The sequence below is a fragment of the Lampetra fluviatilis genome, chromosome 33, assembly GCF_964198595.1.
Source record: "Lampetra fluviatilis chromosome 33, kcLamFluv1.1, whole genome shotgun sequence".
Lineage (NCBI taxonomy): Eukaryota > Metazoa > Chordata > Hyperoartia > Petromyzontiformes > Petromyzontidae > Lampetra > Lampetra fluviatilis.
In genome coordinates this window covers 12010890-12027015 of record NC_136307.1, presented here as the reverse complement: position 1 = coordinate 12027015, position 16126 = coordinate 12010890, and the positions used below count along the sequence as shown (strand labels likewise).

Below are 16126 nucleotides of genomic sequence, written 5' to 3'. Positions count from 1 at the left end.
TTATTATATGAGCAAAAGAAAATAGATAATGGGAGGGAATTCCAAAGTGGAACAATGTGAGTGCAGCAAAATAAATGTTGCTACCTGAGTTAGTGAGTGGGTGTGTGAACAGATGAGTGTGTTGTTGTCATTTGCAGTATGATGTTTGAACACAGAATGAGATGCAAGTCAGGCTGGTTGAACAAGTCCTCAACAATGGGTGGAGGAATCAACGAGTGAAGTTCGTGCACACACTCCAAGTTTTAAGTCGCAAGTGAAACCATCACTGCGCGTCTGTGTCGCAGGAAACGTACTCTATGGTGATGTTGAGGTTTCTGTTCTCCGCGTTTGGGGCCGACTCCCCATCGCGGTCCATTGTCGCCGAGCCCTCGGCCTGCAGCCCGACTCTAAAATCCTGTGGCGTCACACACAAAGCAGAGACATCCACGCAACCCGAACAAACACGCGTGAAGTGGCCACAGCGGTCAGGACGGGAACAACGAGGATGTGCATGCCGTGGGGTGCTGTGAGCGAGTGGCGGAACCTGTGTGGACGCGTGCAGAATCGCGAGCAGCCGCTCCTGGATGCGTCCGATGATGGTGCGGCCTAGCGCCAGGTGCACCGGCTTGAGCAGTCGCACGCACCACGCCAACTCCGTACAATGCAGCAGCGACTTCTCTGTGCACAGCCAGCGTCGCGTCCGCACGGATCAGTGGCGGGCGCTTGCAATGGCCGTCGTCCACTAGCTCACCGCAGCGGGGGTGCGCGCGCTCGTGTGACACGCGTACCCCTACCAGGGCGGCACACGGCTTCAAGCGCCCATGGGTGGGTTTACCAACCTTTTGCCAATACCCTGCTGGACGAAGGGCCCCACTTCCCCCCCCCCCATGCCATGCCGGTCATGAGGGTGTGACGACTATACTTCATCACGCTAGTTAGTATGGGTGGGTGATGCTGGCAGGGGACCAGAATTGGGTTATATCTCGCCACGGATATTAGCTGTGGCTGCAAATCGAACCCAAGTCACCTAGTTCATAGTGGAGTGCACTAAACAATGCGTCATAGCTCAAAGGCAAGTTACAGCATCATTCGTGAGGGTTCCAAGCGAGTGGGAGGAGTCCTATTTCTGGTTCTGCAATCCGCGACGTGCGCACGTGTGTCTGTGCGCATGCACATACCGAGTAGAACCTGCAGGCTGTTAGTGTTTAACTCCAGGTTGTGCATCTGCTGCTCTAGCGAGGTCATCTTCTCAGCCTCCTGGCTGTAATAGCTATACACACAGCAGTAGGACAGCACCTGGGAACAAACACACACACATACACGCAAGTGCTCACTTTGGAAGCTTTGACCGGCACTGCGGCGAGGACAGGGAGAAACGGTGAGAGGCGGGGAGAGGCGGGAGAGATGGTGGAAATGCGAAGAAAGAGATGGGGAGGGGTGGAGAGAGACGGAGAGAGGCAGGCAGAGACGGTGAGGACCGGGAAAGTCGTGGAGAGGTGGGGAGAGTCGGTGAGACAGGGAGAGATGGGAACGGGTGGAGGTAAGGCAGGTTTCGTTACCTTGCGGGCTTGCACGAGGATGTTGCAGGCGTCCGTGACCAACACGAGCGAGTGCAGCGGGAGATGTTCTTTGGCTGCTGCCACCCTGGCCGCCAGCTTCACCGCAAACTCCTGTCCCCGGGACGCACACGGTCAGTGTTAAACACTTGCAAGGAATCTCGAGTTTTCTTAGCCGCTTGTGATCCAAGTCCCGTTTGCTGGGCTGGGCTGCGTGTTGTTCATCTCTTCTCTCAAATTTTCTCCACGCACTACTGCGGACGTCTTCAAATCAACTCCTCAAGATGACCGTGGTTAAGTAGAGTGTGGCAAAAGCTGGAGAGAAGAAATGCTCAACATACAGCCCAACCCGGAAGCCCGCAATTGCATCAACCAGAATCATGTTCAGAAATTTACAAGATATTGCAAGAGCTTATTCAGTTGCTACACCCACGCCAGTTGCAAGCAGGGCTTAGTTTTTCACCGAATATGTTCTGCTTCGCTGGTAGATTGTGAAGGTGACATGTGCTAAGTAACCACAGCCATAACGATGGAGGATGTGGTGTACTGGGTACAAACATATTTGACGCGTCACCGACCTGGCTGAAATCCAGCCCTGGCCATGACACGTCCTTATGTGCACTTTGGTTGTTCACGCTGCGATGCAACCAGGGCGCCGCCACATTCCCACACCATCCAACCTCACCCCAGTTCACACACTCCCTCTTACCCGCGCTTGGTGGTGGAAAATGCACATCTCGTTGTAATCGTGGAATTTTTTCTCTTGTTTGGCCGCACGGCTCACCTGCGAGAGAACAGGTACCTCAACTCTCCAGCCACCACAAGAAAAGCACCACGTTATCGTTGGTTCTTGAATTGGCCAGGTCAAGTTGTCTAGATTACAGCGTTAAGAATTGACATATCGGTTTGACTGTAGTGCTCTGTGATGTCCGCTTTCGTGGGCCGTTCTCTAAACAGGAACCGTTGCACTGTTCTGTGCAATTTGAAGGATGCCTGTAGCACACTTGGAAATTAATTGCGGAAAAATTACCTGAAAAAAACTCTCCAGCCAGCAACAACACAAGAATATTTACCACGCTTCTGTCGACACAGCCTGTGGGTAATCGCGCACACATGGGGCCGTGCGAAGGCAGGATCTTAGTGGACAAAATCGGTTGGCTGACAAGGATCCTTCGAGTTCATCGACTGCAGAGACTCAAATACAACCAATATAAAGACACTGATATAAGAAGTGCAAACGATTTCATTGGACTGAGTGAATGAGAGAAGAGACACAGTGGCTGGGTTTCGTTACGGGAGGGAGCTGGGACAGGATCCGGGGCTTAGCCAATGCCGCACACACAAGCGGAACAAAACACGAGCAGCAAGTCCGAGCAGCGGACATAGAGACAGTGGAGATCTGGAAGAACACGGAGTGAGACTGAACGAGGCAGACTGGCTAGGGAAGGAGACAGACGGCAGAAATTAATTTGGCCCAATCGTCACCGATGGGGCCAAATTAATTAACGATGACCATGAAAATGTGTTTGTGGTAGAGCTGCCGGCGCATCTAGGAGTGCTGCACACACGATAAGCGGCTTACATCACATCTCACTTCAACACGCGCGTAAAAGGCATCGCCCGCGGCAGCTGTCCCTGTGGGCACAAGGTGACTCAGCGCCCGGCCTGCAAGCGGGCATTAGTCTGCCAGTTGGGGGGGTGGGTGATGATTACTGCTACGTGCAATCCCACTGATGGAGAGGAGGTGATGAGGGCGGGCCGTGTGAGTAAGGCAGCGTGCCGTCACACGCACCATGCCCGAGCAGTTGTAGTAGTCCTTGTGGGTCGGCTTCCAGGGCTTTAGGCAGCGCCAGCAGAAACCATGGTTGCACTTGGCGCAAGTCATGCTGCACACGATCACATACAAAGATCCTCCGTATAACCTCAACAGACTGCTGGGGAACATACATGAGTATGCACATATATAACAAAGATCCTCCGTATAACCTCAACAGACTGTAGAAGCAAGTGCTGTTAGTGAGCACCTATGAAGGCCGGAACGGCTCACAAGGGGGTGGGTGGCCAGCAATACACCCGGCCGCCTTTGTCTCCCGAGTGGTAATGTTTACACACCGCACCAGGTACTTATTTGAGGACGACTCACCCTAGGGGAGGGCCTAGGATAATCATTACTGCCGTTGGCTGCGAGTGCAAATCGAAATTGGGTCATCGGGCTCATAGTGCAGCGCTCTAACCACTGCACTACTGCTCCCCACACATACAACCGCAAAACACACACAATCATACAGAGGCTACCCTGGGGGAAGTATTTAAATAAAGTAATTAAAAAAGGGAATTAAATATGAAATGTAATTATATTTGTAATTTGGCAACTAAATGACACAGCTCAAAGTAATTGGTATCGAAGTAATTCGTATTCAAGGGATAAGAGACACAGGGAAGTGGCATTCTGTACCTATCCTACATGACTCCAGTAATGTCAGATTAATGTATTTTGCCCATATGTGAACAAAGTGGTGATGATGGCGGAGGTGGTAGCGGTGATGAGGATTATAGTGATGGGAGCGATAATGTTGGAAGTGGTGATGATGATGACATTAACGGTGGTGGACTTGGTGGTAGCGGTGATAACGATGGAAGCGATGACGACGGTGGCGGTCGCAGTGACGATGGCCACAGCGGTGGTGGTACCCACTGGAGGCAGCCCTCGTTCTTCTCGATCTGCGCCTGGCAGCTGGGGCAACGCTTGGAGATGAGCTTGGCCAGGTGCTTGCTCAGCGCCTCCGAGTTCATGCCCTCGTAGTACCCGCCGTCGTCCATCCACTGGGACATGTGCCCACAGCTGGCAGGGTAGTGCGCCTGCTCACACGTGAATCACAAAGACAACGATTGCTGCTGAACCTGAGAAATTCCACCGGAAGGCCAAGACGGCTATCAATACCCGCATGCCCAGTCGCTACCCACACACTCGTGCCCGTTTCTCCACGTCCCCACACCTCCAGAAAGTTGCAGGAGAAGCAGGAGCTCCAGTGGCACTTGGCGCAGGTGCCAGCGTGGCCGATCGAGTCGGTGCACAGGATGCGGTCGCAGCCCTGAGGGTTGGTGCACCACGTGAGGTTGGTGCAGCTCTCCACGTAGCAGCGCACCAGCCCGCGATTGTACTGCGGCGGGGCAAAGCGCATGCGCTGGGTCAAACCGTGAGTACCACACTGCGCAGTGAGACTCTTGTGTCTGCAGCATTTACGCACAACCAGTGTCTCCATGGCCCTTGAGGACAAATGTCATTATTATACTTAAATGAAAAAATGAATGAAAGTAAAGGTGCAGCCCTGCAATAACCGATTCACGCCACTGCTGGCGGAAGGGCATCCACGAGAGCGAGCTCTGGAAAGCATTTGGCCAACTGTTCTCCAACTGACCAAACGTGTCGGAAGAGGTGGGAGTTCCCACACTTTATCCCACCACACATGACCTCTCGATCGACGGTGGTGAATGTATCTATGCTGCTGGGTGGATAGAGGTGCCGGGAGACAGAATCGAAATGGCGACCTCTGGATTGCGAGTCAAGTGCGCTGCCCGTTAAACCAGGGTAGTTCCCCAACAACAGTTGCAGTATTTAACATGGCCTAGGTGCAGAGGCTTCAGGGACAAAGCCATCTTCAGTCAAGACTGACAGAGTGAGCACGCGATGCACCGCGCTCTGGTGGTGAAGAGATCCATGGTAGGGGAGCAGCAAACCCTAAGGAATGACCTCTCCCCCACCCCCCAGGCTTTGGCAGATTTGCTCACGGCTTCACCAGGAGCATGCACAGGGCAGTCGAGAGCAATGCGTGGGGTAAAGTACTCAGGTGCCACCCTACAAACAATCTTGAAGACCGTCACTGGAAATCTTGGACTCAATCCAAAAACGGGATCGGCACGGACTCCGACACGAGCATAGCAGCGTGGTTGTCATCGTGCAAGCGGGGGAGCAGAGGCTCGCTGCTTCATTCTGAAGCAGTCGTGACTTGAGCAGGAGGCCGATTGCAAGGTCAGAGAAACATGAAATGGAGCAGCGGCCTAGGTACGAGTAGAGAGCCCGTGCTCATTATGGTGCCCACACAAGTGCGTGCATGCAGGTGTGCATGCATGTGTGCATGCATGGGTGCATGCATGTGTGCATGCGTGCGCGTGGTGCCGACCATTGCCAATGCCTCGGCATCTTGCTCCAGGATGCTGCGGATGAAATCTGGTGGCGGCTGGGCCAGGCACTCCGAGATGGGGCACTTGCAGTTCGTCACCATGTTCTGCTCCACTCTCATGGAGAGATACTCCCTCCAGCACGACTGCACAAAGACAAAGATCCATCATGCAGACCACCCAGCGTGGTGGTGCCAGTCACCTTCAGCAATCACCATCCTCTACTGGCAGGCTATAGCCTGGCTACAGGCTGGTGCCGAGTCATCCTGTACCACACAGGGACAGCTGCCACTGGGGGCATCCTTTGACTGTTTGACATGAAGTGCTCTTAGTTGCCAAGGCCTGTAATCAGCACACGAAAGGGTCGTGTGGCCAGCACAATGCCTGACCACCTTTGTCTTCCCAGCACTGATTTCTATCACACACCGCACCAGGTACAGGAATCCCCCGCTATACCTAGGAGATGCGTTGCTGGGAAATGATATTTAACTCTAAATGACTTCAAACGAATGCGAATTTCACAGAGGCATAATGTTAAAATAATGGGTTGTGTTCCTAGCCGATAATTCTGAAATCAAAATTGCGTGACTTAATGTCATAGAGTGCACAAAAATACATACGATTATAAGTTAACATACATTTTCACTAATAATAAAAAAACAAATCATTCGATAGAACTTCCCAGAGACGGTTGAAGGGCTTTGCTGATTGAGGCCTCTTGGGGTGAGCAGTGGAGGTACACATTGTCGAGGTCAGTTTCAGTCCGCCAAGTGCAGGAGAATCCCTCCACATCGTGGAGGGATATTTATAGCGCCAGTGCGATAACCACTGCGCCACCACTCCCAACCGACAAAGATCCCCCCCGTACAGCCCTCAGAATCAGAATCTGGAAAAATCCGAGAGCTATGAAAAACTCTTTTTCACAAAAGTCCAGTAACAGACTGTTTGGGGCAAGTGCTGTTAGCGAGCACTGATGAAGGCACGATGCCCGGCCGCAGAGGATTGGTGCAGATAATCGTCACCGGTGTTGGCCGTGAGCGGCACTCAAACCTGGGTGGTCGGGTTCATAGCGCAGGTCTTTAAACAGCTGCACGACTGCTCTTGCCCAACAGACACCGTCACTCATAAACACCATATTTAACACATGCGAAACATTACCCTTACACGAAAATGTTCCCAATTCATTAGCATAGTATAAGCATAATGAGGCAACTGATAGTGGGGGACTCCTGTACTGATTTAAGACGGATTCGATAGAGAGGCCCTGGACCGATTCAGATATCCGCCACCGGTGTTGGCAGCGAGCGAGAATCGAACTCGCGGCGCCGGGTTCGTAGCGGCGCCGCGCTAACCACGACACTACCGCTCCACACAATACACCGACATACACACACACACAGCATCACATCCCATCCCCTATGCCACGCACAACACACACACAGCATCACATCCCATCCCCTATGCCACGCACAGCACACACACACAGCATCACATCCCATCCCCTATGCCACGCACGACACACGACACACACAAGCGGCACGCATTCGGCGCTCGTCTTGTGCGCATCCGAGTGCGACGGGGCACCTTGCAGCAGGAGTGGCGGCAGCAGAGCGGCGCGATGTGGTCCACCGTGGTGAGTAGGCAGACGGGGCAGGTGTCGGCGGGCGCCGGGGCCAGCGGCGGCGGGGCGGGGGGCGGCGCGTTGCGCACGGCCAGGCCGGCGGCGCGCATGAGCTCGACGGGAGCCTCCGCAAAGCGCTGCAGCAGCACGTCCATGTTCCATCCGCAGTGCACCAGCAGGTGCTCGGCCACGGTCACGCTCAGGCCCAGCACCTCCTGCACCTGCGTGGCGAGCAGCAGCAGGAGGAGGAGGAGGAAGAGGCGGTGCAGATGCGTTAATCGTCGTTTAAAGAGATGACGAGCACAGGCCCAAAGGCCCGGAAAACATTAAGCGTGCCAGCAACAAAAAGCACAATCAAAGTTTGAACAGACAAGAGTTGATGTGTTGCTTGAGTAGAGCACGGTTATTATTGTCAGAGCTTGGGAAAAGAAACGATGGGATTTCCCAAGTGGAGGGGTGCGAGGTTAAGTGTGTGTGGTGGTTGAATGGTGGGGATGAGATGAAACAGCCTGCTAGGCAGAGTTGTCAGCATGGATGGATGAATCGATGAGAACAGTAACCATGGTCAAAGTAATAGAAGAGAGGAAGCCGACCCAGTGCTGGATCAACAATCACCTGGACTGCTGCTTTACTCTGGATTTTAACATGTGAGGAACTGGGTGCTCCAGCCCAGTTGTGAAAGCAGCAGGATTCCACCTTCAGCCAAATATTTGCTTTGTACAGCAACAGTAATCACTGTTCCAAGTTAAACATGATGGGCTTTTGCACGGAAAAGGAACCCGAGGATTGGCGCAACTCCAGAGACCAAGAAGAGTGGCGTGGGGGGGAGACAGGGGCGGAGAGAGCCGCACCTGGGCGATGCCGCCGGTCATGAGGCGCCTCACGTCCTCCTGTGAGAGCGTGCGGCCCGCACTGAGCCACCGCGAGCTCAGTGCCACCTCCACCTGGGGCACCACCTACACCGCGACCACACAACAGACGCACGCACGGACACACGCACGCTCCATCACCCCCCATCGTGCAGCCCCACGCGGAACAACCTGGCGGCATCAGGCTGCTCACCGAAGTGCTTAAGGCGGCTAAGTGCGGGTGCAGCCACAGGAGCCGCAGGGTTCGCTCGCTCCAGGAGAGGGAGGGGGCAATAAAGACGAGGAGGGAGGAGGGATGACGGGGAGGGAGGTGTAGAGGAGCGAGCCATTTCGCGGTTGCGCCCCCTTGCCTGTTTGGGGACGGTGGCGTCACCAGGTGCGTGGCAGGGCGCCACGGTGCCCGCGCGGCCGTGATTGCTGATCGTGTCGAGGTGTCGCCAGCTCGAGTAGGCACGCCGTTTGTCCGGCGAGGCGGGGTCGGATGGGACGTAGTACAGCACCTGCACATTGCCAGGGACTAGTTTCAAGTAATAACTAGGGAGGTGAGAACTCAAGAGAGCATTTGCAAGAAGTGACATGGGTCACCAAAATGACAAAAGCAATCATTGAAAAACAAGTTCAATAACGAACCAAATAGAAATCGAAGCTAAAACAACTGCATTGCAGAAGAAATTGAATACAGGGCTCGAACATATATCAATGTGAAATATACTTCCTGGAAGAAAGTCAGCTGGGAGAAATGGCTTTTAAAACCCATTCTCTGTCAAATTTAGTAACAAAAGCATCGACATTGATGATTCACACTCGTGTGCGCGTGGACAGGAACACGTGGCTAGTATAGGAGCGGAATCGCTGCGGGACGACCGCTGAGTGACGTAACGATCACATGCGGTTCTACAGACACGGGGTCGCCTCACAATTAAAAGGGTCAAGTCGAATTTTGATATCCAGTCAAGAACTGAATGAACATTTGTCATTCCGCCGGGTAAAAGTGCATATAAAGGGCGGCTGCTCACGACGCGTTCTGTTCAGTGACATTCGTCTCGTAATCATCGCCACTCGTGCATCAGATGTGATCCACATCAAATCGCCCACTGCCACCGGGAGAGGTTTGGCAGTAGGATCTTCAATTCTGCCCCATTCAAACAAAGACAAAGATCCCCCATGTAGCCTTATAACATTCTGTTGAGGCAAGTGCTGTTAGCGAACACCTATGAAGGTTGGCACGGCACACGAGGGGGTTGGGTGGCCAACACCACACCACACCCGACTGCCTTTGTCTCCCCAGTGGCAATGTTTTTACACACCGCACCAGGTACTCATTTGAGATAATCATCACTGGTGTTGGCCGCGAGCGGGAATCGAACTCGGGTTGCCGAGTTCGTAGCGCAGCACGCCAACCGCTGCACTACCGCTCCTCTCTCAAACACACGAACAGACACACACCTGCGGGCTGTCGTCTTCCCGGCAAAGGTAGCCCTTGTGCAGCAGGCGCTCGATGCACCAGCTGACCTCCACAGCACTGCAGGTGAAGCGTGCGAAGGTGCGACCGCCCAGACTGCCCTTCTGACACACCTCCACCACCTGGGCCCGCGCAAAAAAGATCCTCCATATAGCCACGACAGCACGCTGCTGCAAGCGCTATTAGTGATCACCTATGAAGGCCACCACCACACACAAGGGAGTGGGTGGCCAGCACCATGCCCGACCGCCTTTGTATCCGCAGTGGTGGTATTCACAGATCATACCAGATGGTTCTTACTGGAAGCCATGACCAGTTCAGATATTCGTCACGAATGTTGGTCGTGAACGGAACTTGAACTCGGGTCATCGGGTTGATAGCAAGAGCGTGCCAATCACGATACGACTCCCCCCACACAACAGCCTGACCAGACTGTTGGGGGCAAGTGCTGTTAGCGCGCACCTATGAAAGCTGGCACGGTACACGAGCGGGTGGGTGGCCAACACCATTCCCGGCGACATTTGTCTCCCCAGTGGTGATGTTTACACATTTCATCTGGTACTCATTAGAGGCTGAGTCGACCTAGGGGAGGCCCAGGACCGGTTCAAATAATTGTCACTGGCGTAGGCGACGAGCGGGAACTGAACTCGGGCCGCCAGGTTCGTAGTGCAACGTGCTAACCGTCCTCTACCCCGCATCAGCACAGTACACACATTTAACACGCAGGAGGCTTTCGCGACCAATTTCATCCATAAGACATTTTTTTGGGGGTTAGATCGCGTAAATATATAAATGTGTCGTTAAAACCCACAATCACCCGACACAGCCAACTAGTAAGGGTTGTCACGTAAACAGAACGTGGCCAATTCGTCACTAGGACAGCACACCGGTGTGTTGGAGAGCCAAGCCACAACATTTACAATCTGAGTACGACGTTTTGCCAGTAATTACAACTAGCTTAATCAGGAGATTTATAAGTCCACCTGTTTCGTTCCTTATATAGAGGCATAGATGTGGTGACCAAACTTCTGCGCTCTTGCACAAAGTGGGCGGAGGGGTTATTCAGGAGCCAACGTACATTATGCAAGCACATTATGCGAGTCCTTTGATCTTGTCCTTCCTGTCCATTGTGTGTATTAAAATAGCCATACCAATGGTAATCCCTTTTTGAAGTATGGTGCCCTGTATAGGCATGCATTTAAACAAAGTATTATTTGATGATTTGCTTCCACGCAGCACAAAGTCGGTAGCTATCCGAACGGTTAAAATTATTTTGTATTTCTTTCAATTTCGATAGATTCTCTACACATACACACACACACTCGCATGCGCAGCTCCGACGTCACACCAGCGTGAAACAAGACCGACGATGCAGAGCACGCACAGGCGGCTGCTACATCCGACACCCGACCAACAAAATCACACACAAGTTCCGATTCCGGATCCAATTCCGGAGCTGCGGCGCCGCCACGCAGCCCCGTCACGCGCCACGCCGGGTTACAGGCGATGCCGAAAACGCCGTGCCTTGTGGACGAGGTGGTCGATGTGCAGCTCCAATTCGGCCTTCAGAATATGCATGATGGCGCAGGAGAGCACGTTCTTCTTGCGCTCCAGCAGGCGCGTCACCAGCTCCTCGCTCGCCGGGTACGTCTGCGCTGGCAGCAGCGACACGGGCCCATCGCCGCTGGAGCTCATCGCCTCCAGGGCCGTCTCGTTAATCCGCAGCACCCCTAACGGCGCACACGTGTGGTGTGTGGGGCGAGTAGGGTTTACTGTGTGTGTGGGGTGAGTCGGGTTTAGCGTGTGTGTGGGGCGAATGGGGTTTATTGCGTACGCTGCACGAGGGTTTAGGTGGTTTGCGTAAGCGTGTAGTGCATGCTATGTGCGTGGGTGTTCGCGAGCATGTTGTCTGCGTAGATGTGCGCGTGCGTCGATAGAGTGTGCGTGGGGCGTGCTCCGCGTGCTCTCTCACCCGTGAGCGAGTCGAGGTCGGCGTCGCTCGAGGTGAGCACCCCGCTGGGCCGCAGCAGGGCAGCAAGCGCCGGGCGCAGCAGGGACGGCGCCGCGTCAGTCACGCGTGCGACCTCCTCCACGAGCACCTCCTGTGCGCCACCACGCGGCCATCACGTGCCGAGCTCAGCAGCCGCGTCGCAGTGTGGTTCACCGGTTCCCAAGGATTACTTTGTTCTTTTGTTTGATGGTAGCGAAGCACGGCCCAAATGTCAAAAATGCTCAGTGGCCAGCAACAAATAACACCATTAAGGTGAAATAGATAACAAGCGCAATGCGTTTCTTGAAATAAAGCAAGGTTGTTATAAGAGCTTGGGTAAAGAGGGAATTCCACAGCGAAGCAGCAAGACTAGCGTTGTGACATGTGCCTATGGTAAATAAGGGTTCGATTGACGACAACTCAACTTGTGACCGTCGTCCAGGAACCAATTAGGTCGTAGGTGCGGGGGTCACCTATCTCTGTTGAACTTCTTTTGCACTGTACATAGTCAACCGTGCTAATCCGAGGTGTGGAGGAAGGACCACAAACTAAACACAAAAAGCAGTTCTAAAAACAAGAGTTTTCAATCTAAATTATTTAAAAGTGCATAGCTCCAGTGGCTTCCTAATATCGGAAGGAAGAGCGTTCCAGACGGCCGCAGAAGCGCATCTGAGAACGCACGAAGCAGTGACCGTCAGTACGGATGAGACGAGACATTCAGTCTCATCATAGACCTTGTCCTCAACGTGGGTAGAGGAAACAAAGTGACGTTCGAGGGAACAGCAACCCTGGCAGTAGCCACAAAAGAGTGAGAAGGAAGCAACCTTTCATCGGCGAGCGAGCGAGCGAGCGACCAGAGCGAATCGGTGAGCGCTCTATCGCCGATCGCTGCGCGCGCAAGAAGAAAGCGTGGGCCCGGAGGCTCCTCACCTGCTGCCGGTTGAAGAGCAGCAGGACGAACATCTGCAGGGTGGAGAGCAGCAGCGAGAAGCGACCGTCTGGCGACGCGAGCACAGCGCGGCCCAGCCACGTCCACTGCAGCCTCTTGGGCTGCTGGTGCCAAACGCCAAACAGCCTTTGCTCTGCACGTCGCACGCAGCAGTGAAACACAACCGCACTGAAACCAACAAGAGCACGACGCGGCCTGGGAAAGAAGGAACACGCTACGTGATCAAATGATATAGGGCAAAGGTGCAGCCCTGCAATTTCTTGGTCATACTACTGCTGTCAGAAGGGTATTTTGGCCTACTCTATTAGCCTGGTCAGACATCTTGGAAGAGGTGGGAGTACCCACACTTTACCCCACTGCACGAGATCTGGTGACACACACTATGATTTGTACACATTTATTCCGGCTGGGGTGGACGAAGCTGGGGGGAGATTGAGGAAGCTTGCGCGATTGTTTCAACTGCCACGCCGCGGGATCGAGCCGTGTCCCGTGTGCGAACCATTATAACCACAACGTGGGGCCATGCAATATCACAGACACACACGGGCATGTGTACACATCCGTGTGCGTAGTTGTTTCCAAGTATGCATTCTGACTTAGTTGCGGGCATTACCGACCTGCACTAATTGGCACGGTGGTCAAACAAGCAGCACGACCAGCAGTGGACAACGTGCAACTACATAGACGTCTGCGCGTAGCTATACGTACGCGTGCCGTACACGTCCAAATGTAGCTATGCGTACCTGTGAAGTAGAACTCTGTGTACTCCTGCACAAAGTCGAGCAATGGTGGCGGCAGCATCCCCGCTGGGGGGGCCATGTGCGCGGAAGGGGGTACGGGCCAGAAGGCCGATGAGAGCACCATGACCTGCAGCTCTGGGGCAAAAGTGGAAGGGCTCCCCCCTTCCCCCTCCTCCTCCTCCTCTTCCATTTCGTCTTCCATCTCCTGCACCCAGACAGAAGTTGGCACGGAGGCAGTGGGTGTCGGGCCGTGTGGCCAACAGCCTCCTTGGGCGCATCGCTCACACCGCCTTTCCATCTCTACCCTCGATTCCAACTGCGCCATCGGTGTCACGTCGCGAGACAAGGTCTCCATGCCGTACTCCCGCAGAATGAGCCGTTCGTGTTGAGAGAGGGGTGACATCAGTTCTACACAGTCCTGGGCAGCGCTTTCCCATACGCTTGCCACTAAGAAGTCGTTTGTCACATGGCAATCGAACCATTACAGTCACATGGCTGTGATTTTGGCCAAATATCTCTTTGTGCAGTCATTATCAACCAGGCTTATAACCATAACCTCACCACACGTGAGAATCCGGTTTAATCGCGGGCTGCTGCCTGGTTTTGAACCCAGAATCTCAGCGGTGCCGGCTCCGCACCTTGACCAGAGCCACCCGGCCTCTTTGATCACCGATGCTGCTCACGCCGAGACCCTGACACCAGCAGCGCACGCCCTCATGGCTCCACTGGTTCCCCCCTTTCGGCCCGACGACGTTGGCTGTCCCCGCCTCACCGGACGGAGCACCCGCCTCCCCCCTCACCTCGTCGGAGAAGGAGGCAAGGCTGCGGTCGAGCTTCTCCAGGCGGTACTGCGTGTAGTGCGTGGCGGCACGCTCCGAGTCGGCCAGGTCGTGCAGCATGCGCTGGGGCAGGCGGCCCGGGAAGCAGGGCTCGAGCTGGGCGCTCACCAGCGGCTCCAGCCAGAGGGCCCACAGCACCAGCAGCCGCTCGCACAGGTAGAACCTGACGCAGCACGGGGCGAGCAACGTCAACCATGAGCAGCAGCAGCAGCCCAAAAACTAAACCTGTTACATGTGTAGTGCCTTCAAAAATGACTCACACCAACACGTTGTAACAAGTCACCTGCTTACACTTTATTCACCTATTCTTGCACCAGTTGTAGGCACTCCTATAACTATCTATACGGTAACTTACGTTTAACTTCTCCCAACTCTCATTTCCCTTCCACCTCGCTTAACCTGCACTCGGCAGCTCTGCTCTCAGCGTCTGCGCACACAGCAACTCTACATCTCCACCCCCGCCACTGCCCTTCGCCCGGCGACGGCGTGAGTGGCAGCGGCGAGATGTCTTCACTCGTCCCCGGCAACAACAACCCCCTCTCCGAACACGCACACCCTTATATCTCTCCGCTCATGATCCGAGACCTCTCGTGCGTCTCTTTAGCTCCTGCCAGGCCGGCGTCAGTTGGCCTATCAATAAACCCTCATCTCCCATTTCCCTGGCAACACCTACGGTCTCAACGTGCACACCCGGTCGACCCCGTTTGCACCCGCTTCTCCCCGAAGGTGGCGCTTTATCCGTGCAACCCTCGTGTTGCACACGCGCACCTGTTTGCCCTCAGTTGCCCTCTGTTCACCGTGCGCACTGCGTATTTCACTCCTCTATACATGCACACAGCTTACTCGCGCGCACACACTCGCAACCAGCAGCCACTGATGGCATCTGCACTACACAGTGGTGACTCCCTGCAGGAATCGTTGCTCCTCCGCCCTCTGTTGGTGCTGAAGGGCGGCTTCCAGTAGTGTCCTTCACAAATTTCCTCCACAGAGGCCAATCTTAACACCACTGCTACCAGCCAGAGACTTCAATTGCCTCAGATTGAGCAGCAATTAATAGGTCATCAGCTAATATGAACACAAAGATCTCTGTATAGTGCAGTCAGGCAGCGAGTAAAAGTGCTGTTAGTGAGTACCTATGAAGACCAGTTTACATGGCACATAAGGGCAGGTGTGGGTCAGAACCACGCCTAGCCATCTTTATTTCCCGAGTGATGTTTGGCCATGAGCGGGATTCGAACTTGGGTCGCCAGGTTCGTAGCAATGCGCTAACCATTACACTACCGTTCCCCCCCCACACAGACGAACACACAAAGTCAAAGCTCCTCCATAGAGGCCGATCTTGACACCACTATCATCAGCAAATCCACTCAGCTCCACATCCTCCTGTACCGCATCAGTCAATCTCTGTTATAGCCCATGCTGCGCCCTTGTAGCCCCTTTCTATCTTGCCAAACAGAAGCTGCCTGGGCATGCGGTGGTTGGGCATGCGGTGGTTGGGCATGCGGTGGTTGGGCATGCGGGCTACTTGACCCAGCCAACGCAGCCTTGCCAGCCAGAGATCACTGAAATGTGTCCAAATCTTTCAAGGATGCGAGCTCCTCACACAATCCAACTTGGTTAAACCCAGGAGGGATCGTAGGCAGGCTACCATGGATGTTTAAAACCAGCGCAGATATTCCTTCAGAGGGGTCCATGTTGCACTCGCATAGAAGGGAGGGCATAACTGTAGCCGAGAAGACGCAAAGCTTCATGTGAAGCAACAGACCAGGTAGCTTTCACACAGTTGTGCACAGCTGATGGAAAGATAATGCCGCTCAACTGATTCTGGGCGAGACCTCTGCTTATGACTGGCTCAGGTTTGGCAGCACACTACCAAGGTTCGGACTTCTCCACTCCCTCCACAACTGCCCCAACACTAATTATGGGGAGTTGAGGGGGTGGT

At 54.1% G+C, this 16126-nt stretch overlaps 1 protein-coding gene across 1 annotated transcript in view; it reads right to left on the bottom strand.

Moving 5' to 3' along the window:
* Positions 1-16126, bottom strand: part of LOC144944083 (cullin-9-like) — a 36285-nt gene that overhangs the window by 961 nt on the left and 19198 nt on the right. The window contains exons 25-42 of the mRNA XM_078872148.1: positions 14146-14347; positions 13349-13550; positions 12587-12738; positions 11639-11768; positions 11191-11396; positions 9651-9788; positions 8555-8704; positions 8187-8291; positions 7299-7556; positions 5717-5860; positions 4532-4696; positions 4231-4394; positions 3328-3421; positions 2245-2319; positions 1539-1649; positions 1158-1275; positions 524-657; positions 294-394 (exon numbers count right to left, since the gene is read on the bottom strand). Coding sequence (XP_078728274.1) covers positions 294-394; positions 524-657; positions 1158-1275; positions 1539-1649; positions 2245-2319; positions 3328-3421; positions 4231-4394; positions 4532-4696; positions 5717-5860; positions 7299-7556; positions 8187-8291; positions 8555-8704; positions 9651-9788; positions 11191-11396; positions 11639-11768; positions 12587-12738; positions 13349-13550; positions 14146-14347 — 2649 coding nt within the window. The remainder of the gene's footprint in view (positions 1-293; positions 395-523; positions 658-1157; positions 1276-1538; positions 1650-2244; positions 2320-3327; positions 3422-4230; positions 4395-4531; positions 4697-5716; positions 5861-7298; positions 7557-8186; positions 8292-8554; positions 8705-9650; positions 9789-11190; positions 11397-11638; positions 11769-12586; positions 12739-13348; positions 13551-14145; positions 14348-16126) is intronic.